This window comes from Pagrus pagrus (assembly GCF_965226575.1).
Source record: "Pagrus pagrus genome assembly, chromosome: 17".
Lineage (NCBI taxonomy): Eukaryota > Metazoa > Chordata > Actinopteri > Spariformes > Sparidae > Pagrus > Pagrus pagrus.
This window is the reverse complement of record NC_140201.1, coordinates 20,364,733-20,390,288: the sequence shown is the minus strand read 5'-3', so window position 1 is coordinate 20,390,288 and position 25,556 is coordinate 20,364,733. Positions and strand designations below refer to the sequence as shown.

At 38.1% G+C, this 25,556-nt stretch overlaps 4 protein-coding genes across 6 annotated transcripts; 1 reads left to right on the top strand and 3 right to left on the bottom strand.

Annotated features, from left to right (window-relative positions):
- Window positions 1–1,864: 1,864 nt before the first annotated feature.
- On the bottom strand, window positions 1,865–7,910 carry LOC311272510 (uncharacterized protein). 2 transcript variants are annotated; one of them, XM_084378963.1, is made up of 6 exons: window positions 7,754–7,910; window positions 4,843–4,902; window positions 4,416–4,444; window positions 3,305–3,360; window positions 2,836–3,215; window positions 1,865–2,730 (listed from the first exon to the last, which is right to left on the bottom strand). In XM_084378963.1, the coding sequence occupies exons 1-6, from the start codon at window positions 7,805–7,807 to the stop codon at window positions 2,611–2,613; spliced, it is 699 nt and encodes a 232-aa protein (XP_084235089.1). In that variant the 5' UTR covers window positions 7,808–7,910; the 3' UTR covers window positions 1,865–2,610. The 2 variants fall into 2 exon arrangements, with proteins under 2 accessions (XP_084235089.1, XP_084235090.1); XM_084378964.1 differs by lacking the exon at window positions 7,754–7,910 and adding an exon at window positions 7,335–7,373.
- Window positions 7,911–9,829: 1,919 nt separating this feature from the next.
- On the bottom strand, window positions 9,830–12,489 carry LOC311272507 (uncharacterized protein). Its single transcript, XM_084378960.1, has 5 exons — window positions 12,389–12,489; window positions 12,226–12,248; window positions 11,415–11,538; window positions 11,097–11,270; window positions 9,830–10,944 (listed from the first exon to the last, which is right to left on the bottom strand). Exons 1-5 carry the CDS (start codon window positions 12,389–12,391, stop codon window positions 10,306–10,308), a joined length of 963 nt encoding a protein of 320 aa, XP_084235086.1. The 5' UTR covers window positions 12,392–12,489; the 3' UTR covers window positions 9,830–10,305.
- A 742-nt stretch (window positions 12,490–13,231) lies between these two features.
- LOC311272568 (uncharacterized protein) lies at window positions 13,232–17,319 on the bottom strand. Of its 2 annotated transcripts, XM_084379084.1 has the most exons (6): window positions 17,224–17,319; window positions 16,735–16,779; window positions 15,775–15,812; window positions 15,301–15,674; window positions 14,465–14,594; window positions 13,232–14,264 (listed from the first exon to the last, which is right to left on the bottom strand). In XM_084379084.1, the coding sequence occupies exons 2-5, from the start codon at window positions 16,761–16,763 to the stop codon at window positions 14,478–14,480; spliced, it is 558 nt and encodes a 185-aa protein (XP_084235210.1). In that variant the 5' UTR covers window positions 16,764–16,779; window positions 17,224–17,319; the 3' UTR covers window positions 13,232–14,264; window positions 14,465–14,477. The 2 variants fall into 2 exon arrangements, with proteins under 2 accessions (XP_084235210.1, XP_084235209.1); XM_084379083.1 differs by having other exon boundaries at window positions 13,232–14,594.
- A 1,386-nt stretch (window positions 17,320–18,705) lies between these two features.
- Window positions 18,706–22,265, top strand: rpl14 (ribosomal protein L14). Its single transcript, XM_084379241.1, has 6 exons — window positions 18,706–18,805; window positions 19,482–19,583; window positions 19,686–19,780; window positions 20,525–20,624; window positions 21,592–21,645; window positions 22,170–22,265. The coding sequence occupies exons 1-6, from the start codon at window positions 18,803–18,805 to the stop codon at window positions 22,227–22,229; spliced, it is 414 nt and encodes a 137-aa protein (XP_084235367.1). The 5' UTR covers window positions 18,706–18,802; the 3' UTR covers window positions 22,230–22,265.
- The last annotated feature ends 3,291 nt before the right edge of the window (window positions 22,266–25,556 follow it).

Sequence of the window (25,556 nt, the reverse complement as noted above, 5' to 3'; positions counted from 1 at the left end):
AACACACCATATCTGGTATCATGTTGTCACTGACAGTTACAATAAGATATGAATACTAGCATACATTAACTTATCCATGTATCTATCATGCATTATCTATTGAATGCATGCATTGTTCTACATGAATGTCACAGTACTGCTTTGCTCACTACAGAATAAAGAAAGAAATCTTTTCATTTACCTGTGCTGTACCTGTGGACACACAAAAAGCACCAACACAAATGTCAGATGCTAAACTCTTGAAATAAAAGCTGTTTCCACCAACAACAGGTCAGACATTGCCTCTGAAAATACAAAAAGACACCAACGTGAATGCAGCAATACCCTAACACTTGATGATTCATCTCTTGCACAAGTGTGTGTATGGTGTGTGTGGTTAAGTTGCTAGAAGTGACTCCACCAAACAGCATCAAAAGAAAAAAAACCTTGAAACTGAAAGTAGCAATCAGAGTATGCAGTAACAACTAAGTTAACCATGGGCACTAAGAAAGAAACGTGTGTAATGATTTCACGTTTAATGCTTCTAATGCAATTGTAAATTAGTTTGCACGATACATGGTTTTAGAGATATACTGCAATATCATTTGATTTTTCAGCAGTGATTTTCAAATATAAATGTGGAAACAATTTTCATAAATCTTTGTTGAATCAAAACCAAGTATTTTCTCACTGATGTGTTTTTGTCTTTTGTGTTTTTGATATTTTTATGAGTAAAAGGGTTGCTGCCAAAAGATGCTGCCAAATTATCCTCCACAATTTCTTCAGTTGTGTTTGTTGGGCCCAATTTTGCTGTTATATGTAGTGAATGGAGGTATATTACCAAGTGAATTCTTCACTGTATTCATTGGAACTCATATCTTTTGGTTTGTCAGTGTTCATTTCAGGCTCACTAACAGAATTTCACCGGGAATAGTATATTTTCCATCTCTTATGTCTCACTTTTCTAACCATTTATTCTATATTCAACTATTATCAACTTATTCATTCTTTAAGCCAGAAACATTTGGAGTTTTATGCAACTCATCAGTCAGTCATCAATCATAGTAATTGATTCTTTCTCACTGTTTTGATACCGTCTTCATACTCCTTCAGCTACTTCTTTATACAAATCCAAGCCAGCAATGTAGTTTAGCCCCCAACTAGTACTCAAGCCACACAATTTAGCTCCTAGTCTATTGTATATTTTGAATCCTTCATTCTCACCCCACTATTATGAGTCTTCATAGTCCTTCATATGTCAAGTCCAAGAAATTAAAGCCGGCAATTAAGCCAGCTTTTCAACAACCCTTCAAATGTTCCTTATCTTCCATACATGACTGGTATTCTTGTAATTTTTAACATGCATATTTGGAATCAGCTTTTCAACAGGCAGCATTCACAACCACAACTTCTTCAAAAACAGTCTTTTCTAGTTGTCTTCTGATGTCCTTCTCTTTAGCTACTCAACCTGTGTCACTATAGCTATTTGGTGGGTTTATACAATAGTAAAGAATCACTTCTTGAGACGAGGATTCAGGAGATGAAATCAAAACAACATCACCATAATTTTATTGTGAATAACATAATCAATACATCAACCTTTGCATCTTCTGCATGCATCATTCAGTGAACACATATTTGTATCTTTATTGTCACAGTTGTAAGTAGCTGGACCATTAATTATTTATGATGATGAAGCAGGATATATTTACAGCTCTGATCACATGAATGTCATGTCCACAAAAAAAAAGTTTTTACTGATAAAAAAAAACACATAAAAAGAGATCTGTCTGGTCATTTTATAATAACTCTAACAATTGTACGAATTAAATGTTTAATTTCAAATAATTCTGACTTTAAAATTAAAACCAGTGGGTTGTAGAATTCTATTTTCCATTTAAATCTCATTATGCTCAAACAATGTGTGCTCTTTCAAGACACATTTTAGCCTTCTACCTTTTTTGCATCTCTGCATGTCTTAGATGTTGTCCTTGCTTGTTCTCTCACTTCTTTCTCATTTTTCATTAAGTTACTTGGCACAGTTGCCATAGAGCCACTATTTTGTTTCACTTGCTGTCTAACCAAACAACTTCCCAAATAACTGCCAGAATCAGTATGTCGTCCTTGACTGAGGTTAAACACCTGACATCTGACCTAATCTGGAAGTTTGAGGGTTCTATCAAAATATGGCTTCTCAAACTTCTTTGGGTAGTTAGTCGTCACTGCATCAGTCAGATACCGTAACTGTCCCGGATGCTGAGATAGGGTGCAGCAACAAAGATTCACTCAGGTTTACGACTGCAAGTGGACATGGAGACTCCATAGTACCTGACTGAACTTGGGTTTGCAGTGTCTTTCTGAGAGACACAGATGGTGGAGACCAGATCATTTGATGCACTCAGCTTTACTTCTTCAGCTCTTGTAGCCTCTTTTATTTGAATTCAGTCCAACATTAACAAAACAGTAGTTTGGTAAAGTCTTTATGAATTAAACATACCATTAGGTTAAGAGTTAAAATGCTGCTCCATATACATTGATTTTGCATTTAATTGGATGTTTATAACAAATCCTGCCTCTTACACATGCATGAGCTCAAAGAGAACCTGTTGAAGTATGACCTTAATCTTCAAATCAAGTGGATTTTAGATTCTCCAAGAATTTGGACTTATGTTTCTGCACCAGGTCATGATGCTCTGTATCCAGCCTCTTCCCCGCAGGACTGTTCTTTACTTTATCCCAGTCTTTCTTGGTCTACATGCAACACACAAGATTAAAAAAACATAAAATTGTTAGTGCCAACAGAAGATCAATCATCAAAGCCCTGCTTGTGCCCAGCAAACAACTGTAACCTCTCACCATATCCTTGAAGGCCTCCCCTTTGTAATAGCTCTCGGACGCTGGATACTCTATTCCCTTGTCACACAGCTGCTTCAGGCTTGATGCCACCACATGCAGCTCCTCTCCATCATAGGCATAGATCTCTCTGTCCTCACAGGTCATCAGAACAAGCTGGTCATACGGGCACGAGGTCCCCTCCACTACACCTACAACCTGCATGCTTACTACCTCAGGAAGGTAGAATTTTCCCCACCCATTCACCACTTTATCTTCCTTTCTGTAAATGGTGTCATCCACTTCTCCTATCGTCAGTGTGGCCCCAGCTGGATTCTTTAAGGGGGCAGTCTTGCCTTTTAAGTTGAACACAAGGTCTGACACTGATGTAAGGTAAACTGGACCTGCAACACATGTCATGCAAGAGGAGTTTGATGAAAATATTTAACAGAACAATGTTTTAGGATGTGTAAGGAAAGAAGATGTTGTCTACCTTTTTTACTGTTGCACTGCTTGAAGACATGGAGATCAAACTGCTGACCTGCCAACCTGAATAGCAGAAAAAAAAAAACAATGTTGCAGCCTTTATTTGTGCAAACAAACATTTCTTTGCACAATTAAAGAAGGCAATCCAATCAATGTGCTCCGGTCCCCTGTGGGTGCTTTGCATTATGCTTCTTGGGCTTTCTCTTGGCCTTTCTCGTCCCTTGACCTGCAAATGGTTCCCATCAATCACAAAGGATCTTCTTATCCCTTAAATGCATCTCAAGTAGATGAGGAATGAGGAGAGAGGGGGCTTCTGGCGATTAAACCACTCAAGCACAAGTAGCCTACGCTGTCGCACTGAACACAAGTGATCATCTCACAATCCATCCACTATTCAACACGCTCCTCCAGGCTGCAGCCAACTGTACACGGGGACTATCATTTGTTTGTGAAAATCTTCATTGATTTGAGGACAGTAACATGGCTGGCTAGCTAGTGTTGTTGAACATACCATCAAATTGGATTTACTGTTTGTTAATCGTACATGAATCTTGCTAGCATAACATTGGCTTTCTGTCTAACAGCTGAGCTGAGGGTTTTTTTGAGCTGAGCTGACTGGTATATCTCCCATTGTTAAGTCATATCTAAGGCTCGTCCTATTTAATGCAGTAGTGGACATTTCCATTGCATCAGAACCTTATTGGATTTGTATGGATTTTTCCAGCTATTAATCAAACTCTCAGGTGTTGTCAGGGAGAAACTTTATATTTTGATCGCAAAACACATGAAAATATACATTAATGGTCTTAATGTGTTTTTTCTTTGGCGAGTGGCCATGGTAAAAGCTGAATGATGCCCTTTGAGGTGTTTGTCAGGAATGAATGGACTCCACGGAGGCAACCATCCTGTGCTGCACACTGGATGGTTCTGGCCTCTACGCTATCCATTTATTCCTGATAATGGACACCTTGTCGGGTTCGGTGTTAGATATGTTTACCTTATCATTTGACACTTTGACCATGAATATGAACATCCAACACTGTAACATTACATGTGACAGAAAATAAGGGGAAAATAGTAGAAAACCTTCCTGAATAGAACAGAAAACAGGTTCTTACTTCACTGGACCATCAGCCATTCCGGCTCTCTGTCACAAAGGAAACAAAATGTGTATTGTTAAAAGTAGTGGTGGACAAAAACTCAAAACCTTTACTCAAATTTTAAAAATACAGATACTACAATGGAATAACATAATCATCATAGAATCTGGGCCTTTTTTGAAATGTACTGTATCAGATGACAGCAGTTAACCTAAATTTGCCACATTTTAATAGAAACACAACAAAATACTGTATAACAGGGCTGTCTTATTGGTATATTGTTAAAATGTGAGCCATATAGCTCTTTATAGGTCCAATATAGGGACTTTTAAAGCAAGTCATAACCAGTTATATTATTCAGTATTTAACTGATAAATAAAGCAATGAAAGTTTTTCTTTCGCTCACTGTGCTGGAAATAATAGAATACCGAAGGCAGTTACGTACTTTTCTTTGGCTTGGACCTTCATCCATTTTATGTGGAGATATGGCATACTGGTAGATATCCTTTAAATTAAACAAATCAACAGAGACATTTTTAATTTAAAAAATGAAAGAAATAAAACCTGTATATTTTAAGGCAAGAGAAGACGGATGAGAACATTGAACAACAAACAGTACAATTTAAAATCACCTCTTATAATTACAATGATCACTTTATAAATTGTGTTTTCTACGATTTCATTGAAATGAAGCTCATCTTCCAGTCCAATCAGGACGACTCTTTATTGGAGTGCGCAATAAACACGAGAAATGTATTTTCACTCACAACGAAGTCTCTCCTGATTGAAAAACTTTTTAAAATAGCTCAATATTATTAGCTGTATTTGAGAGGTAATTGTTTATGAAAGGTTCAGCAAAGTTCATCTCTCACATAAGTTCACTTCTGTGACTGCTCACAATTGTGACAGTTTAACTGGCGAGGGTCCCCGATGTGCTCGAGTGGTTTGAGAATCCCGTCTCGAGAAGGGTCCTCTGCCCTGTCCGCTAACCAGGAAAACTCCACACTCCGTTCAAATGGTTACTTAAAGTCATCGTTGACTGACGGAATGAAAGAAATACTCGATGATAACAAGTGTCACAAGTTAACCTGGACGCTGTGCACTCAACGCCACAGCTAACAGCGATCTCCACACTGCGCTCGAGCCGCTCGGCGTAAACAAATGCCTCAGACTCATGAGCTGTATGTGAGTACAGACAATCATGGCAAAGATATAGGCCGACAACATGCACTTTTGGACGATTTATTGACAGTTGCGGGTTTTTTGGACAGGCATCGACCCAGTCACCTACACTGTCATTGTGTGCTCTGAGCATTCGTTGTGAAGTGGTTTACAGGTCGCAGACTCCGGCATCTCCGTGTGGAATAGAAGTGTACAAGCCTCGTCAAAATTAATTTAGCCTACATATACATGACTTGGATCGATGAGCAGGGTGATCGGAATGTTTTTCCTGGTTAGCGGACAGGGCAGAGGACCCTTCTCGAGACGGGATTCTCAAACCACTCGAGCACATCTGGGACCCTCACCAGTTAAAATGAACACCAGTTAAACTGTCACAACTGCAAGTCGGAAAACACGATTGCAAATTAAAAAAAAACTCAACGGCAAGTCAGAAAACACACATAATTCTGATGTGTTTTCTGGTTAATGTCGTTGTGTTTTTGGAATTTGCAATCGTGTTTTCCGACTTGCTATTGTGATTTGCACCCCTCGGCCACTGTAATTTTGTCATCAAAAATTGCCAATATTCCTGAACAGAAATTTATTTTTTATTATTTTTGTTGATATAGCCTATTAGAGTCAAAAGTTTTTACAGATGGGGATTTTTTTTGATATCTATAAATCAGAAAACATGGTCCGCTGCACCAGCCCAACCATCAAACCCAAGTTAATTATTTTGAGCATCCAGTCATGCTGACATGTCAAATCCACCAGACCACTATCACACACCTCAGTCAAAGGCTGAATAACAGCACAGCCATACAGAGCAATAGACCAAGTACTGCCATTTTACTCACAAATCACAAGACAGTGAAACAATGAACACACAAACACACAGCAGACAGCACCCAATTTATTACTGAAACATAATAATGTGTAATATGATGCTGAATGCGAGTGTTAAAATAAGGCTCACTGAGTGAACTGCAAAAGCCAACATATAATGAACTAGCCAATACAAGCCAACTCCAACACATACAGCAGCATCACACCACAGCAATGCAATACACATAATGCAAACAGCATATCACATCAATATGCTTGCAGTGTAAGACACCTGGAGGCAGATATAAATAATGTGTAAACACATAAATATATATATATATAAAGGAAGAATACGCTGTGAGAAGAAAGTGTGTAGAACACCTAAATGTGTATTTTCGACATTTATAATGTGGATTTTCTGGATATTAAGTGCTGATCTGCAATTTTCTGTTGTGGTCCCAGTAGTAAGCCTTAGTCTATTTGTTCTTTACGTGTACAGAAGTAGCAAATCACATGACATGGTTAAGCTCTGACTAAAAAAAGTTTTCTTCACACTAGTCTTAAAGAAAACATGTCATGGAAGCAAAATAGCTCCAAATCTTAAACTGACCTGGAAATGGAAAAACACTTGTTGTGTATCCACTTAAACTGTTTTCATGTCTTCACAAACACGATCAAAATTGTAAACCTGAGTGTGACAGAGCTAAAAAAAAAATTCACCTTGCATTTCTTCAAAAGTGAAAACTAAAATCATAGAATTTAGAATTTTAAAATATCTTGAAGACAATTTACATAAGTTACATAAAAGGCACAAAAACAGTGTCACTGTCACAGTCCAAACAGAGACAGATGAAACTCTCATATTGAGACTCTGAAATAAAACCAGTCTAATGTATGATAAAAATCTTATTCATGGAGGTTTATTAAACAAGCTCAAACAAAAGTAGTTACCATAGCTGAAGATTAGACTGTTGCCTTGGCTGTCCTCAGGTAAATTACGATATGTACTACTTCACATTTGGTGCAATAATAATAAACGTGGGATTGAGTGGCCCCGCCCATAAAAATTCTGAGTGTTTTTCTTTTGTTTTCTAAATAAGAGAACAGTATATAAGAGGGAGTAGGGTCATTTTTATTGAACAAAAACAGTTTATTAACGCATAAAGGGAACAAGGAGCTTACATAAGAAACAATAAACATAAATCAGAAAGTAGGCAAATACACATATGCATGAAATGTAGAAACATATAGGCCTACATCAAATCATATCACATCACATCACATCACATCATATCATATCATATCATATCATATCATATCATATCATAATCGGTCCAGCAAAACAATAAGGACAACGCTGGAGGACTGACTTGAAGCGATCCTTTCTCTGGACAAACTTCTCCAAGACCTGATGGATATCCCATACTGCTGCGAGTAAAACTTATTCTTCTTCGTTTTGAAGGCAGAAAAGTTGCGCTCGTAATCTCAAATACATCAAATACAAATGCATCGGAATAATCGCGTGTTCAGTCCGTCTCCCTTTCTTCACACAGTCAGAATGCATGTTCTGGTTTGACTGGGCACCGCCCTGTGACCCTTACTGACTGGCATGAGACATGGGACCTCCCCACACTCTCACTGCTTAACTGTGTTAAGCCCCCCCCCCCACCCCACAGAATGTTGTTTTCTTTTGTTTTTCGTCTTTGTGTGTTCCCTTTTTTATGACTTGTTTAAAGAAAAGGAAAACAAGGGCTGAAACATCTCGGTCGCCCCCTGGTGGCTGCCTGCTTTATAGGTCTAGGTCAAAACCTGGTATATTGGTGGTTTGTATAGGGTCAGTCTGTGGATAAAAAAGAAAAGGAAAATAATATTTTTAAATTATATATATGAAAGTGTTTAATTATTATAATCAGTATTAATATTAATAAGTATTCTAGTTGTCTGTGCTCCACTCTGTCATCTTTTTCTATCATGTCTCTATCTGCAGTTGTTTTCTCTACTGCTCTGCTTCATGCTGGACTGTTACAGTGTACTATTAAGTAGAGGTATGACAGTGGCAATAAAGTTATGACAAGTTGGTAGAAGATATCTAATGTAGCCTATTGCTATTTTAAGGTGTAGTTGTTTGTTTGTTTTATTTACAACAATACCTTTTAAAAATGTAAATATATGCAAGTCTAACAGGTATTTCACATTCCTGTCCAGCTGGGTGTCTTCATATTCAGAGACAGTCTCCCACCATTCCTCAAAAGTAAAGTGGGATTACTTTGAATTAATTCAGTGAATAACCTCAAATCGGAATATTTATTCAGTCCTGCCTTCGCTTCTGGGACACACAAGGCCACAGTGGTGTGCCGCACCTTGTCTCTTAAACACCTGTATTCCAGTCAGCCTGTAATTGTTTATTCCATCAGGTTCAGTGACAGCAAGCAGGTAGAAATCCCCCAGCTGCTGCTTGCTCTCCATAGTGGACAAGAGTGGCTTTAACACTCATCACTGTAACTTTAACATCCAACGAACATCAACTGTTGTAGTAACATCCTTTTTTGTATTTTCACAAATAGAATGAAGGTTTCACCGATCTGATATTGTTTTAAAGATTACAGTTATGAAATTTAGAACATTAAAGGATAAGTTCACCCTAAAATGAAAATTCAGTCATTTTCTACTCACCCCTATGCCGATGGAAAGGAAGGTGTATTTTTGTATTCCACAAAACATTTCTGGAGCCTCACAAGTCTTGCAACATTCTCCTAAAACACTGAAGTAGCTCAGGACTTGTTTTAAAATGTAAAAAAAAGAGAACAACCAAAAAAAAGAGATTAAAAAAACATAAAATGGTTCCATACAGCGCTTCCCACTTAATCCAGGTCTCCGAAGATGCTGAGTTCTAGATTGATTATAAAGGAGATTATTTACAATCTCAAAGCGTGGTCCAGCTTGTGCACCCACCTCAGATGGGGTGCACGCTAATGTTTTTAGTTTAGCAGCTGCAGTGTTTAACTAAAAATAACTTAAATTACTTAAATATCTTTACTTAAAAACCTTATAAATCAGTTCGCAACCTTGGGGCTTATGGAGACTGATTACACTGAATGAGTTGTACGGAGTTTTCCTTTTTTTAAAAATTATTTTCCTTTGTTTATTTATTTATTTATTTATTTATTTTTTATTTTAAAAACAAGTCCCCATCTACTTCAGTGGTTTATGAATCCCGCAACACTGTTTTGCTTTGAAGCTCCAAAAATGATTGAGGCATCAACCATTTTTGGAGCTTCAAAGCAAAACATGATTACGAAACTTCACCTGACTTTCCATCAGCACAGTGTGAGTAGACAATGACTGAATTTTTATTTTGGGGGGAACTCATCCTTTAATAGCAGCAAACAACTATTTAGTATGCTAAGATATGGCTCAGCAGAGAATGACATCACACTCCCTCTCTGTGTGTTGTAATCTGAGTTTCTCAGTTCTTTATTTGGGAAGTGGGGCATTTTCACATGTAAAATAAAGGTTTCACAATTTTTAGACAAAAATTTCACAAACTTAGTAAAACAAATTATAAATTTACATCAACATTTTATTGTTAATTTCACAATCAATAAATGAACTTTGACATCCTCTGCATGCTTTATTCAACAGTTAAAACACATTTAGCTTTACAATTGTTTTCATGAATATATTCATATCTTCAGTAGTAATAGCTGAAGCATTAGCAATGATAAATGATCAATGTGATGATAAAGCAAAACATATTCACAGCTCTGATCACATGATTATCGTGTCCACAAACAGATAATTTCAGTGCTGAGAGGGGTACTGAGAAGTTTCTACTGATAAAGAATCAAAACCATCGAGATCAATCTGGTCACTTTATAATAAAGGACCATAAGAATTGTACTCATCAGTACTTAATATGCCATCAGTTCCCTTGTGGGGTGTAGTAATTATTATCCCATTGAAAATGCAGCATGCGCAGAAAACCCTTAAGCACTTTCTTTACATCCTCTACAGCCTCCTGCCTGTTTGCATCTGTGCATGTGTTAGATGGTTGCTGTACCCGCTCTCTCACTTCTTTCTCATTTTTGAGCAAGTTGCTCAGACTTTCAGGTTCAGCACAGTTGCCATAGACCCACTCCCTTGTTTCACTTGTTGGTAAACCAAACAAATTCCCACATGATCTGCAGGGAGCCATTGGGGTTCCATCACTGAGGCTAAACGCCTGACACCTGACCTGCTCTGGAAGTTTGATGGTTCCATCAAAATATGACTTCTTCTGCTTCTTCTTCTCTGCTGAATAGTAGGTCATCACTGCATCAGCTACGTAACTGTCCCATTTGCTGAGACAGGATGCAGCGAGAATGATTTGCCCAGGAGAAGGGGCAGAAGTGGACATGGAGACTCCGTAGTACCTGACTGAGTTTGGGGTCATGTCGGGCTGAGAGACACACATGGTGGAGGAGATCATAGCCGTTCCTCCATCCTCCTTCAGTAGAAGAATGACCTCTTGCAGCCTTTTTTTAATCTCATCTTCATTCTGTTGTCCATTCAGGTTGACAACCTGCAAGAAATCACAAATATTATAAAAAATTGTGTTTGTTAAATTGATGATTATGATGGTTAAACATACACTGTAATATTTTTAGCACACTAGCAATTTGATAGAATATGATAAGGAACATTGTATTACCTTCGGACAAACTATAAACTCACCATGTCTAGCACACATGAAAATGGACTGCGCTTGGGTAGTCGAGAGGAAAAGAAAACAAAAGGTTGAGGGTAGCTGCCCTTCAGCCTATTAAGCATGTCGGCATCGTCCAGAATACTTTGTGGGGAATATTTGGGGGTGTTGATCTCCCCCAGAAAGAAGATGCTGTGAAGAACCTGTTGAGTGAAAACACATTCAAAGAGAGTTTCTGAGTTGTGTGTATCAGAGAAGCATTATGTGCAGAAAATACACTATGACAGAGCGATGCATTATGAAAAAAAACAGAACATTTCAAATGTAACAGTCCTCATCAGACGTACCTCATCAACCAACTCTGAAGGATGTGCTGGCCTCTCTTTCTTTGATGCCATGGCCACCATTTCCTTGATAATCAAGAAAGCATTCCTTCTGAAAAGTTCTTGCTTTTTCAGAAATTCCTCTTCCCTAAAATAACAAATGTTAACTGTTGTCAGAAAATGTATTTCCTGTAGAAAATGCAGTGTGAATAAATGTCCTTAAAGAGCTGGAAATGTTTGACATTTAAATGGTTTCTGTAGCTGAAGGAATGCAGAAGTAGTTGACTGGAAAACATATGAAGAGTAAGTCAAAGAACAATAATTTGGCACTGTGTAACTAACCTGTGTACATTTCTAACAACAATATCGCAATTCTTCTGTTCATGAGTATAACCCTGTTCAGGAGGTACTGGACCAGCTCTCTGTTATAAAGACTCGCCTAGCTTCTCACTGCCTACGTCCTAACGTCTACCCTGCTTCCTCTGGCTTGGCACCTGACTTGAATAGCCCCTGAGTCAGTTAAGGCCACCAGCCACGCCCGTTAACGACAGCTCCCCTCTAAACGATCGGAGCACTTGGTTTGGTGCCAGGTAGAATTTTAGGTGCTTTTTGTAAACCCTACGGGACTGTTTCAATTTGTTAGGCTAGAAACCCCTTTAAGAACCTTTAAGATATTTTGCACACTCATCGCCTACTTTTTACTTCCATCAAAGAATCATAAAATGAATGTCCACAACTTCTACTTTAACTGTGTCATGTTTTATTGCATAGTTTTAGCCAGGGCGAAGCAGACAGCTCATTCTTATCATATGTTTGTGTGAACCAGTGTACTCACCTCGTCATCTTCCGTGCAGCAGCCTGATGCAATTAGAAACAATACACGACACATTACGACAATTACACACGTCACTGGTAACAGAAATTAAATCAGCAATGCAGAATTTAATCATAATGGTAAAATAAATTCAAAGAGAGACCACGTAAGAGCAGCTACTCACCATTGGAAGGACGGAGAAAGTGAAACAGAAAGAAGGAATGGAGCCCTCCCCCCTGACTCAAACTACCACTCCTTATCTGGTTTTATGATGTGATGTAGAAACCAAACAGTGAATGTACACTCACACAACAGATTGAAGAGAGATTTATCATGAAGGTCACTTTGTTTTATCTGAATAATACAGTACTGGTATGTTCACTTCTGAACAGATAAGAAAGTCTTAGTGAATATGTAACTGTACAAGGAAATAAAAGTCAGACAGTTAGATGGCCTCTTGTGCAAGAGACAGAATGTGCACTGTGTACTTGGGTGTGGTGCCACTGAACTCAAGTTAAAGCATAATATCCTGCGTATGCAGAAATGACTCATTTAGGCCGGGTAGTAAGAAAGAAACTGATAGTAACTGAGCATGGTGACTGATGTTACAGCTTTCATGAAAAAACACATTGTCTCACTGAGATGTTTTCATGTTTTCATGCAGATGTGACTGACAAATTCAGTTCAGTTTTTTCAGAAATGAATTGTTGAATTGTTAATTCATGCTCAGCCCTCCACCATAAAACATTTTAAGCCAACCAGGAAATGTTGGGAGCTGCCCCTATGACAGGCATTGAGAATAACTACAATAACTACTGCACATACAAATACCAAATATTCTTCTGATGCTCTTCTTAGCTTATGTAGGTCACACAGAGGCATCAGTATTAAACTGAGACTGTTTCATAACAGTTAAAAGTTCCTTGTACATTTGTTTATCATGTGTTTCCCTTTAATATTGTTTGTGATATTGTCGTGGAATAACTTTTTCCCAAAAATAAAATAAAAATACGGACATAAGTCTTCCTCTCCTTGATTCTTTATTCAACAAAGAATTGTGCACCACAGTCTGCAGAATATGGAACCAGAGAATATGACAAATACAATCTTTTTTATACACTTTTCCTGTCTTATGTCCTCCTTCTATTGTTTTACACCAATGGGGCCTTTTCTCCCACTTTTAGACACCTGTCAATTTTCCTCATACAAGTCACAACTGACTAATAACACCAGTTTCCCTATCTCAAAAACCAAAAGGGGCTTTTACTTTTAACTTCCTCCATACTGGGGTTCCAGGGGAATTTTGGCTCACTACACACTCCTAATTTGGCAAAAACAAAGCAATCTGTCAACACTATCTTTGGAACGGACACAGGAAACATCTGGCCAGGTCACTCTGACCTGTTCCTAGAGAACAGCCTGACAGGTGCCAGGCCTTATTCAATATCCTGTTTTGCACAATATCCAAGCCTATCTATGACATTTAATAGGAATGTGTGTGTGTGTGTAGTTTTATATAATGACAATACACATGTAATACAATGTGACCTGTAACTAATAATGAGTCTATAATATAGAAAGAGAAATTAACCACTACATATTCCTCCATTCAAGACATACTGTATGTTTTTAATATATCAAAAACTCAAAATCCAGAATATACATTTCTAGATCAGGATGTGCCCATAACCACACAGAGACAATAATACAGGCTGAGAATACCTTTAATAACTTTAGTATTTCAGATTATATCAGTGGATCATCACTATGAATCTGTGGTGACTTTGAAGGCCATTAACATATAATCGAATAATTTCATTCACTGACCCATTTTTCCAGGCATTAAAGCATCTGCATGCATGATGTTTGTACACTGACTCATTCAGGTTTTTACTTCAATGTCACCCTTCTGTATATTTCCAGGGATACAATAAAAAAAATCAGAAACTTAGATTGATAATCACTCATAGCCACAATGTTGTTTATTTATACTTTTTTTTTGTTATACTTATTTAACTATTATCAGCAGAACAAAAAACAAGTGCATCAGCTGCTTATTTCTGGAGAGAGGACAGAGAGAGAAGAAACAAATTAGATAACTCAAAACAGATTAAGTATCAGTGTGTCACAGAACTGGTCCGTAACTACTCAAAACCATCTTTCTGAAAATATGCTAAGAGTAAATATGCTGATCTGGAGGTGTTGTAGGATATCAATACATCTAGAACAGAGAAGAAAATATTCTGATGTTATTGTTTACCCTGCAGCAGAGATTAACATTTGAGGTTCTCCAGGAATTTGGATTTTTCTGCCATCACCAGCTTATGATGCGCTTGGTCCAAACTCTGACCAACGGTGCCCTTCCTCACTTTATCCCAGTCCTTCTCTTTCTACAAGCAACACACAATAAGAAAAAACAAAAAAAAATCATTGTCAGTGCCAACAGGTAATCAATAACCAATGTCCCAGGAACTTAAAGGAAAATTAACCCAAAAATTAAAATTCAGTCATTAATCTATTCAGCCCCATGCCAGAGGTGAAGTTTAGTCATCCACAAAACATTTCTGGAGCTTCACAGCACACTAACATTGCAGCATTCTCCTTAACAACGGAAGTAGATGGGCACTTGTTTCAAAACAGAACAAAGCAACTGGAAATAAAACATAAAATACAGCTTCATACAGCTGGTCCGCTGTAATCCAAGTCTCAAGAAGCCTAAAGATACCAAGGTTATTTTCAACTTTTTTTAAGCTGAAATCTTCACTGTAGCAGCTAAGCTGAAAGTATTTGCATGCACTCCATCTGAAGTGGGTGCACAAGATCAAGGGAGTAAAAAATGTCTTTTCATATCTCAGGTGTCTAGAGACTAGGATTATGCAGGAAGAGCTGTATAGAGACATTTTAAATAGCTTTTTTCTCGGTTGTTGTTTGTATGTTTTAAAACAGGTCCTCATCTACTTCAGTTGTTATGGAGAAGAGGTTTTTTTACCATGAAGCTCCAGAAATGTTTTGTGGACTTTCCATTGGCACTGGGGTGAGATAATGACTGAATTTTCCTTTTTTAGGTAAACTCTTCCTTTAGCTCTAACTTCTCACCATGTCCTTGAAGGCCTCCCCGTTGTAATAGCTCTCGGTTGCTGGATACTCTATTCCCCTCTCCCACAGCTGCTTCAGGCTTGAAGCCACCACATGCAGCTCCTCTCCATCGTAAGCGTAGATCTTTTTGTCCTCACAGGTCATCAGAACGAGCTGGTTGCACGGACATGACTTCCCCTCCACCACACCTACAACCTGCATGTTCACTTCATCGCGAAGGTAGAATTTGCCCCACTCATTTACCTCGTCATCCTCCTTACTATAACTGGTGTCATGCAGGTCTCCGACCTTCCATATGGCACCAGCTGGTTTCTTTAACTTGTAAGACTTGCCTCCATGTTTCAACACAAAGTCAGACACCATTGTCGGGTAATCTGCAACACATACCATGCAAGAGGAGTTCAATGGAAATGGGAAAAAAATATATCATAGCAATATTTCATGATGTATGAGGCAAATATGCGTGTAGCCTACCTCTTTTCCCAATGCTCGGGAGTAAATCAGGTGTAAGCCTGGAAAGATGAGAAGTGATAGAGTTTACAAAAAAGAAGTGCTGATGCTCTCAGCAAAATTTACTGTGGCACTGTATGAAGAATATGCCCTAGTGATGATGACTATAAGACAAAATATACATGCAAAAGTGGCAAAATGGTGACTTGGCTCAGTTTAAGAATAATCCCCCTACTGACATCAGCTAAATCCTTCAAATATGAACCCATCTTTTCTCCCTCCTCCTCCTCTGTTTTACTATCTCCTATATCTGTATTTCTGTCAAATCAGATGTTTTATTTTTTATTGCTAATTATCTTGTGTGGCCTGCCCTCTTCCAGGTCACCACAGTGGAGAGGAGGTCGTGTGGCTCGGGCACCACTTGGCGATGCCTCAGCCTGCTCAGTCGTCCTCCTGGATCAACACACTTTACATATATTATATAAATTGTATCGGATATTCTGTCAATGCAATTTGTAAACTGTGACTTTGTGGTTCTGTTCTGCACAGACGACATCTGTTGCATGTCTGTCTGTCCTGGAAGAGTGATCCCTCCTGAGTGTTAATAGGGTTTGTTTTTCCTCACTTGAATTGAGGGTTTAAGGACAGCGGGCTATATAACTGATTAGAAAATTGATTTGACTCCCTTACTTTCAATTTATTATTTACTCTCATGTATTTTACCCATGTTAGCATTAACTTTCCAGTCAGTCTCAATATACAACAGTTATTCTTTGTGATGTTGGGAGCATCTTAGAGCTGCTTTACATTCAAACTCCCTTTGGTTATTCATAGCGGCTAAATACACTGCAACAAGGTCCGGGACTGAAGGGTGTATTCCTTAAAGGCTACAGCTCTCCTCTCGTGTGTTTTGCTGTATGTCACTGCTCACTTAAACCTCCCTGAACAGAACACAACAGAACAGAACAGAAGACTGGGTCTTACATGACGGGCAAAGGGTCGTGCGTCGCCATTCTGGCTCTCTGTCACCTGCAAAACAATATTCCTACTGTTAGAACAAGAGGTTGAAACAAACTCAAAAGCGTCACAGAGGCAGCCTACTGATGCTACAGTGGACTGGTACAATAACATTACATACATATGCTGACGCATTCTTATATAAATACATTAAACTATTGTTTCTTCTTCGGTCAGAATCGAAAGTTACAGACGTCAAACGTGTCCTTCATAATCATAAATGGGAAAACTATTATCGCTTTTGTGAGTTTTACATTTGACAACCGTGTTTATTAAGCTGCAGACTGACGGGTAGAACAGAAAACAGTTTAGCTTGGGTTTTCATCATCACCATTACGGAGCTGCTTTTTTTTTCTTCTTCTTCTTCTTTTTTACTTAGATTTCAAATAAATAAATGGAAAACACAACTCTTTCATCATTAAGACCTGTTAATCAATGTCGAATAACAGTATTTACCACAGCCGAAGAATGGACCGGATCATCAGCTGCTCTGAAGCAAATTACGGTTCGGACGGACTTACTTTCGGTTCGCTTTGACTCCGTGTCCCCGCCCCTGTGCTGCATTCAAGTGCTCACCGAATGTTGCGGTCACAAATGCAACGTTTCAAGACTTCACCCAAACTGCACCGGAGAGGTTAAAACAGGAGCTCTACCTCTACTGCTAGTGTCTCTGTGCTTTTCCCTTCAGAATTCAGCGCCATAGAGACAGACTGTGCAAAACGGAGAAGTAAAAGGAAAAAGTCCTACATCTCTAAGTCTCACTAATTTAAACATTTCCATGTTCACAACAACATTTATAGGAAAAAGTTAAAAGTAAATGATGGCTTTTGTTGTTGTGTTTACAGCTTTAAAGAAAAAAAAGCAACAACGTCATTATACCAAAAAACAAAACAAATAAAACAATGACAAACTCACACTGGACAAATTTCAGTTATTGTATAAACAACAAAATCAAAATCACATCTCTGTGTACAAGACATATCAATATCAAATATAATGGCTGTAATTAAGAAGGGGAATGCGATGGGAAAATAATAACACAGAATGACACAGCAGCAATGAAAACGCATGTATGCCAGAAGGCTAAATCATGATACATTTATGAAGAGAAGAAAAAAATCAACCATCATAGGACTAGTATAATTCAAATGTTGACACACATGTACATGTTCTGGCATGGGCATCTTCCATCTTTTTAAGAAACCTATGAAGTATATTATAAATGTTTTAAGTGCATTCCACAATGAAGAGGATTTGGAAAATTGACACTTATGGACATTATATTCTGTTACAATGGTGATATCTTTGGTTAGAAATTCAATGTTTTTGTCCTTCAAGATGATCCCCAGCTGGATATTAAAAGAAGGATTTAAAAGAAAATAATCTATTTGTTTCTACATTTGTGGTACATAGATGACAGTTGTCTTTCTGTAATGTAATTATTGTTCTGATTAATTAATTTGAAGGATACATGTAAGAAATTTTAGTATTCATCAAATATTGTCTCAGAAATGTATTGTTGCACCTTTCGTTTACAAAATCCACATAATCAATTTTAACATTATGTCAGTTTGGTGTCAGTGTGTTATGTAGATTGTTTTTAATTATCTGAATAAGCACCGTTGGGATGTTTTGTGTTACATCTTTATATTTTTAACAGAGCAATCCAGATTAGATCTTATTTATTGTTAAATGTGTTTACAACTAACAAGGTAAACAGTTGTTGTTGATAATAATTGCGTGAATTCCCATATTTCCCTGAGTTTGTGAAGGCAACAGTTTGTGACGCAGAAGTTTTATCTAGCGGTCTCGTACATATTTTAACCAGTATATTTTATATGTATTTAGCATTATGTCACGCTTACTTTGTGGATAGCTTTCAACTATTAGATGATTTTAACACCGAATGTCTTAATTAATAGTGTCATGTTTCAAAATTAAACAAAGACACACTGCGCATGTGTACAGATTAAGCGGAAGCCGTATCTGCGCCAGGCGGAAACGGTTACGTCCTTTCTGCTCCCGGACTGCCATCATGGTGAGTTCGCCATGAGAGTTTTAGCATTTCAAAGTCGAATTTATTTCAATATATCTCCTTGTTGCGGGACATCAAGAGTCATATGCATTGCTAACACACTCATACGCATATTCGTGAAGTGTTTTATATGGGAATGTAGTTACATTTAGAGTTTTAACGATATACACGTAAGATGTCGGCTAGTGCCCGCATTACAACGTGGTCTATCAGGCTGAGAGGGCCGAGAGCCGCCCGGTGAAGCTAACCCATTTCATGAGTTTTGTACCCATAATGTCGAGTTACACCGTGCGCTGACGACGTTTATCCATTTAAATACATTTTGTATCTTCTGTTGAATGTAATCGCGTTTTGTGAACGGTACACAAGTCGTTAGCAGGAACATTAGCTAGCTTACGTTAGCTAACTGAGCCGTGTTTTCAGCTGTTGCTGTACAGTAGCAGATCTGCAAGCAGGGAAACGGTGTGCTTAAACTGTGTAGAACCGCAGCTCTCACAATGATTTGTTATGTTGTCCTATATATATATATGTGTGTGTGTGTGTGTGTGTGTTGTACGTCTCTAGCAAAATGTAGTAGTCAAGACAGTACTGTACTCCACTATCCCAGTGCAAAGCATCTAGCCATCTTATCAGCTTTTTCACTATTTCTTTTAACCTGTAAATCTCTGGTGTCTGTCAGGTGTTCAAACGCTTCGTTGAGATCGGCCGTGTTGCCTACGTCTCTTTCGGACCCCATGCTGGCAAGCTGGTGGCCATCGTAGATGTCATCGACCAAAACAGGGTGAGCACAGTGGTGAACGGTGGATCGATCAGCAATATTGGCCCTATTTTCAAGTTGTTGATTGTGATGGGGTTTCTTTTTTTTGCCTCTTGTGATTTTCAGGCTCTTGTTGATGGACCCTGCACAGGCGTGAAGAGGCAAGCCATGCCCTTCAAGTGCATGCAGCTCACAGACTATGTCATCAAAGTACCACACAGGTGAGTGGGAGCACTGGTCAGATCCGTATTATAAAAAATCCTGCATGGGAATTGATCACTCTAAGTGAATATAGTTGAGGATGTATGAATTGTAGCTTCTTTGTGAATGTAGTTGTTTTCTACCTTATGTAGTGCTTCTTAAACAGTATACAATGAAGATTTGTGGAACGCTTTTAAAACCAGAAAAAAATATATAGATGGTATATAACCCACATTGTGCAAATCCATCTTACACAAATTAGAGAAACAACTTCACTCACTGCATCTATATCTGTTTATAGTGTAATATAAAGCACGGTGGTGGTGACTTTAAAATGATGTGGCTGCAAATGTTTAAAGTATCTTAGCTTTATACTCTGGTAATTGCATTTACTCTTCAAAAATCATAAAAGTGGTCATTTTTTAAGATTATCTTGCTTAATGAAACATGCAAGTATCATAAACTTGTGTTTGCCGCAGGGTTTATTTTCCATAATAATCTACAATCCAACAGAAAAATCCCATAGGCCCTTTGGGAACCAGAGCGATGCTAACCACCAGAGTAGCCTACAAAAAATGTCATCCCTACAGCACTCTATTCCTGTATTAAAAAATATCTAGTTGATAGATTGCATCACCTAACATACAGGTGTAGAGTGCCAACATGAATCTAGTGTCTTGTAGAAATCTTATTGAAGAGTGGTTACATGTGAAGAAACATTGATGATGACTCTATCAGTACTGACTATATGTAATGATTTACAGTGCCCGCCAGAAGTTTGTGAGGAGAGCCTGGGAGAAGGCCGGAGTCAACGATAAGTGGGCACAAACCAGCTGGGCCAAGAAGATCGAGGCAAGACAGAAGGTAAAGGCTGTGCTTGTGTTTCTGGTCACCATCAATGCTCTGGATACTAGAAGGGTTGATGTGTAACAGTGTTTTAGCAGTCTCTTGATTCTGCTGTACGATATCTTGTTTTCAGTAGTGCATTGTTGCTTAAGACGTCACAGCTTATATTGGAAATATCTAAAACGTGGCTTTAGAATTAGATAAGTGGTTGTGTTTTTGTTTTTTTATTAGTGACTCCAGTTGAACCATTATGAAAGGTAGACTAGGTAAAATTCTCTCACTTTAATGGAGATGACTGCGTGGTATTTAGGATAGGAATACTTCCGAGTTTTGAGAGTACTGCTTGGCTGACTGGTGCAGAGCCGTTGCCATGTCAAACCAACACAATACGATACCAACTTTAATGCAGTACCTGAGTAAAATGTCCTCATGTGATGTTGTTGGTCCTCACATGTTCCCTGCAGAGGGACTGAATTATCCATTTTCCTCCAGCAATTCCTGACAGTGCTTTTGTGTGATCATTGTAGTAACTGGATGATGGTATTAACTCACTTAACATACGATCCATGCTGTGTGAAATACTGCCTCTGCCTTTTCCCCCCTAAGGTTAGGGTTGTATGTCATAACTCGGTATCTATTGCTGTTGGAAGAGGCAGTTGTTAATTTAGTGGAGGCAGATCACATCTTCCACAGCTGTAGAAATCTCCAGATGTGCTACCACAATTTTTAACATTGGAAGTGTATGACTTGGCCTGAATGTCACGTACACCGTAATAGACGCGACATAGCCTTTTAAACTCACCATTTTATCATACCCAAACTAATTTTGAAATTAAAATGGATTAATTCAGTGTTGCTGATGGCACTTATCTTGGAGGTTGAATACTAATGCTTCACATCAGCATGGCCAAACTGACTGCAGCCACACAACTGAATTTTGGTGAGCTCTGGTTGTATCCCTGACTGTATCTTTTTATCTTTGCAGAGGGCCAAAATGTCTGACTTTGACCGCTTCAAGGTGATGAAGGCCAAGAGGATGGTGAGTGCAACAGATTAGCGTAATTCTGGCTGTTAAAAACAAATGAGGGGCAAAACTAATTTAACTTTGATCGACATATGAAGAACACCCTCATAGTTGAATATGAATTATAAGGGTTCCACATGTGTGAGGCGTCTTTAGTGAAGCCAGCTCTAGAAACAAACGCTGTCTATTGCCCAGCTTGCTCTTTGTGGCAGCCTTGTTATGCTGGTATGCAGTTGTGATGGATATGACTGGAGCTGTTTCACAGATGACCAAACAGCTGCAGCTAATAAAATTAATGATGGGTCAGTTTAATTTAATTGTGCTATTGAGCAAGCAGCGACTGTTAGTGCTATTATCAGTGCTCAGTCTTTGACCGACAAATGAAAAAATGATTATTAATTTTCTGAGCAGCAGCTTGATGTAACACCCAACTCTTCAGTTTAAAGGCTCCATTAGTCCAAGTGTAACGTGTGGTGATACTAGAGCGATCATTGAATTTGTTTGTTTTTTGTAATTAATGCACTGTTTTGTTTCTGCAGAGGAACAAGATCATCAAGCATGAGGTGAAGAAGCTCCAGAAGGAGGCAGCAAAGAAGTGAACAGTTTTCACACAATAAATCTCATGTTCAATTGTTCATCTGTGTCTTCTCTTCCTTTCTGTCTACTTGGCAAAAATGGAGTGTCTCAATGAGAGATTTTTTACTTCTGGTGACATTTTATTATGAATACACTTCATGGAGTAGTAAATACAATGTGTTACATTTAAACCAGACAATATTTATAAATCTGTGAAGGTCACTGGTCACTATACATGATGTAATTTAGGCTAAAGATTTGTTCCACTTGAAACTGAAGGTTAATACTGTAGTAGCTTTTTTAAGGCCACATTTTAAAAAAGGAAAAAAAGCACCTTATCCTTTTTTAAACACATAATTGATGATGTACCCAGCTGTCTTCAGAGTGCTGACAGTAGCTTGATCTTTGGTGATTGAAACATATTTATTTTTATTTGTTTTAATTCATTGCAAAACTCAGTTTAACAATCAGAGCCAAAGAACAGGTTGTACATATATCCACTGACATTCAATCAGGAAGTTGAGAACCTAGGAAGAAAAATAAAATGTTAGGAAAGGCAAATAATGGCTAATCTTTCTCTTACTAACCTAACTTCCCTGTATTTTTGATGCATATAATATGAAATACTGCAAAGGTTTAAATGTAGATGTCTTCTGATTCAAGCATTAATGTTTTAAAGCACATTTAAGTCTTCTCTAAACGGTATGAGCAATCATCCAGACTCAATTTAATGTTTGGAACAGTAGTTTCTTCTGTTGTGTTCTTATTGTTGAGCGAATGGGGAAGAGTTTCTGAGCTGAGACCAGGTTCTCCTCTGGTTCATATTATGTGCACTAAAAAAGAAGAATTCTGTATTTTTCCCATCATTAGCAAAAATAGAATAAATTAAAGTCATCCAATTTATGTTGACCTGAAAACTTTAAAATTGATATAACTTGAAGACATCACATTACATTAACATACTGACATGTTATGTTTATTACCTACTTTTCTCTTGTTAATCTAGTCTTGGTATTTGATCAGGAGTCACTGATATACAATCCACTGAATAAGTCTTCACTATAGTCCAGTTAGAATGAGCATGGCAGTCTTTTGATTTGAATTGGGTCGGAAATAAAAAGCAAATCATCAGGCAGCTTTTTGTTTCATGCCATTAACCCTTTTCTCCACTAGATGGCAGTATCAGCTAATAGTAGACTTTGACCCCTTTGTCTTTATTTTCACTTACTTAAAAGAAACACAGTGCTAAGCTCATGTATTTTCAGATGCATCTCGCTTAATTGTACAGAGTCGTGCATAGATTAAACACTAGGTTGGACTGTGTTGCCAGGTTGTGGTGATGGAAGGAAGTAAATAATTATCAAATTGAGCTGGTGTCCCACGAACAGGCCTCCACCACAGTGCCTCCTGCCACCACTGGACTTGACTTGAAACAGATGTTCATTAGAAAATCCTTCAGCAGTCCGGTCCTGGCTGAAGCAGCCGTGGTAAAAGCTCCTGTCAGCCGCCAAACAGGTTCCACTTCAGACCTCAGAGAGGAGCTTGTAAATATTACATAACAACACACTTGAACATTGCCCAGCTGGTTCAGTGCAGAGAACAGACACATGGCGGGTGATGCCAACACACCTCCCCTCCCACCACACACACACACCAGGCGTCAGATTCCTGCCTGGCAGCCTGGGGCATGTGGCGGAGGATGACTGAGAGGTGACATAACTTAACCGTCTGAATGGCAGCTCTCTTTGATTTTGTATAAAAGTATAAAAAGCTGATAATGAGCCGTTGTTCTTCCACAGCTTGGTTTATGTAACGAGTCATGTTATCTTCCACCTTCACAGTTCATCGATCCACCACGAGCAGAGCTCAGGTAACGATACAGATAAAGTACGTTGAGTCTTATTATCATTGGGACTGATAAACATGCCTTTCTATGAGCGTAGCTCTGACGTCAGAGATGAATGGTAGCGATGCGCATTGATGATAGAGGTGTCATTCACTAGCAACGACACCGGAAAACAGGCGAATTCCACTTCAAAATAAAAGCATAACGCAATAAGCGGGCCCCATTTTATATATGGCACCGTTAAAAGTTGGCTATATATTTTCTCTATAGACTGATATCATACAAACCTGCAGGTGGTTTGTTATTTACACTTGGACTCATTTCAGTTTCAAGTTTAAATGATTGTTTCGATTAAGTCCCCTATGGGCTGCTAAAGATGTAGTGAAATAGAAAATACAATTATTTTAGAAAACGTTTTCCAAGTTGTATTTCTGTGCCTCTCTGCTAAATGCCAAATATATGTGAAAAAAATAGATGCCTAAAGGTTAAAAGGTTAACCTAAAGGTTAAAGTGTTTTCACATTTAAATCCCTCTCTTGTCTCTTTCTCTGAAGAAACATTCAAATATTTTTCGTTGACTCACTGAACTTAGGAATATACATTTATTCAATCAAATGAAAATTCCCAGAACATCTTTCCAAATTGTTTGACAGTGAAAATAAATGTTTTTTTAAAATAGGCATGCAAGCACACTGACCAGCAGGTAAATCCTTTGTTAAGGTTGTTCATTTCCTCATGTCCTTAAAAGTATGATTAATATGGGGAAAGATTTTCAAGTGCAAAGCAAAAGGCCTACGTTACATATCAAATTATTAGACTAATCTATGACTTGTATTCATAATTTAATACCTATTCATCAAATGAATTATTGCTAAAGACAATCACAAAATCAGCCTACTACCACCTTAAAAACATAGCAAGAATTAAGGGATTTTTGTCCAAACAAGGTACAGAAAAATTTATTTTTACAAACAAGCACCCACTTGTGCAACTTTTGGGTGTCTTGTTCTAAGTATGTACTTTCACAGTCTCATATTTCTTTAGTTTTACGACAAACTGACTTTCTCGAGTTAAAAACATATCTTTTAAATTGACAAACATCACATGTGAACCTCATGGCACAATTCTAAGGGGATCAAATAATTATTTGTCTCTTGCCATTTATTACCGTTCAGATTTTTTTCTGAAACAAGGTGCCATGTCGGTCCACTGGAAGGCCAATTCTTATATAATGGCCCTTTAAAGGTGCACCATGTAGCTTTGGGAAAGCAATTTTAATCAAGAGAAAAATCTGCATGACTGATTTTTTTATGATAAGACAAACTAAATAGACTCTTCGTTTCATGATTGAATAAACTGAATAAACAAACTGACCTTAAAGGACAACACAGTTTCATACTTATTGCATGAAATGTTTTACTTTGTTTATATTTGGCGGATCCTGCCACCTTTCTAGCTTCAAACAGTGTTCTGGGGACCGTATGTTCCTCTGAGGAGAGCTTGTT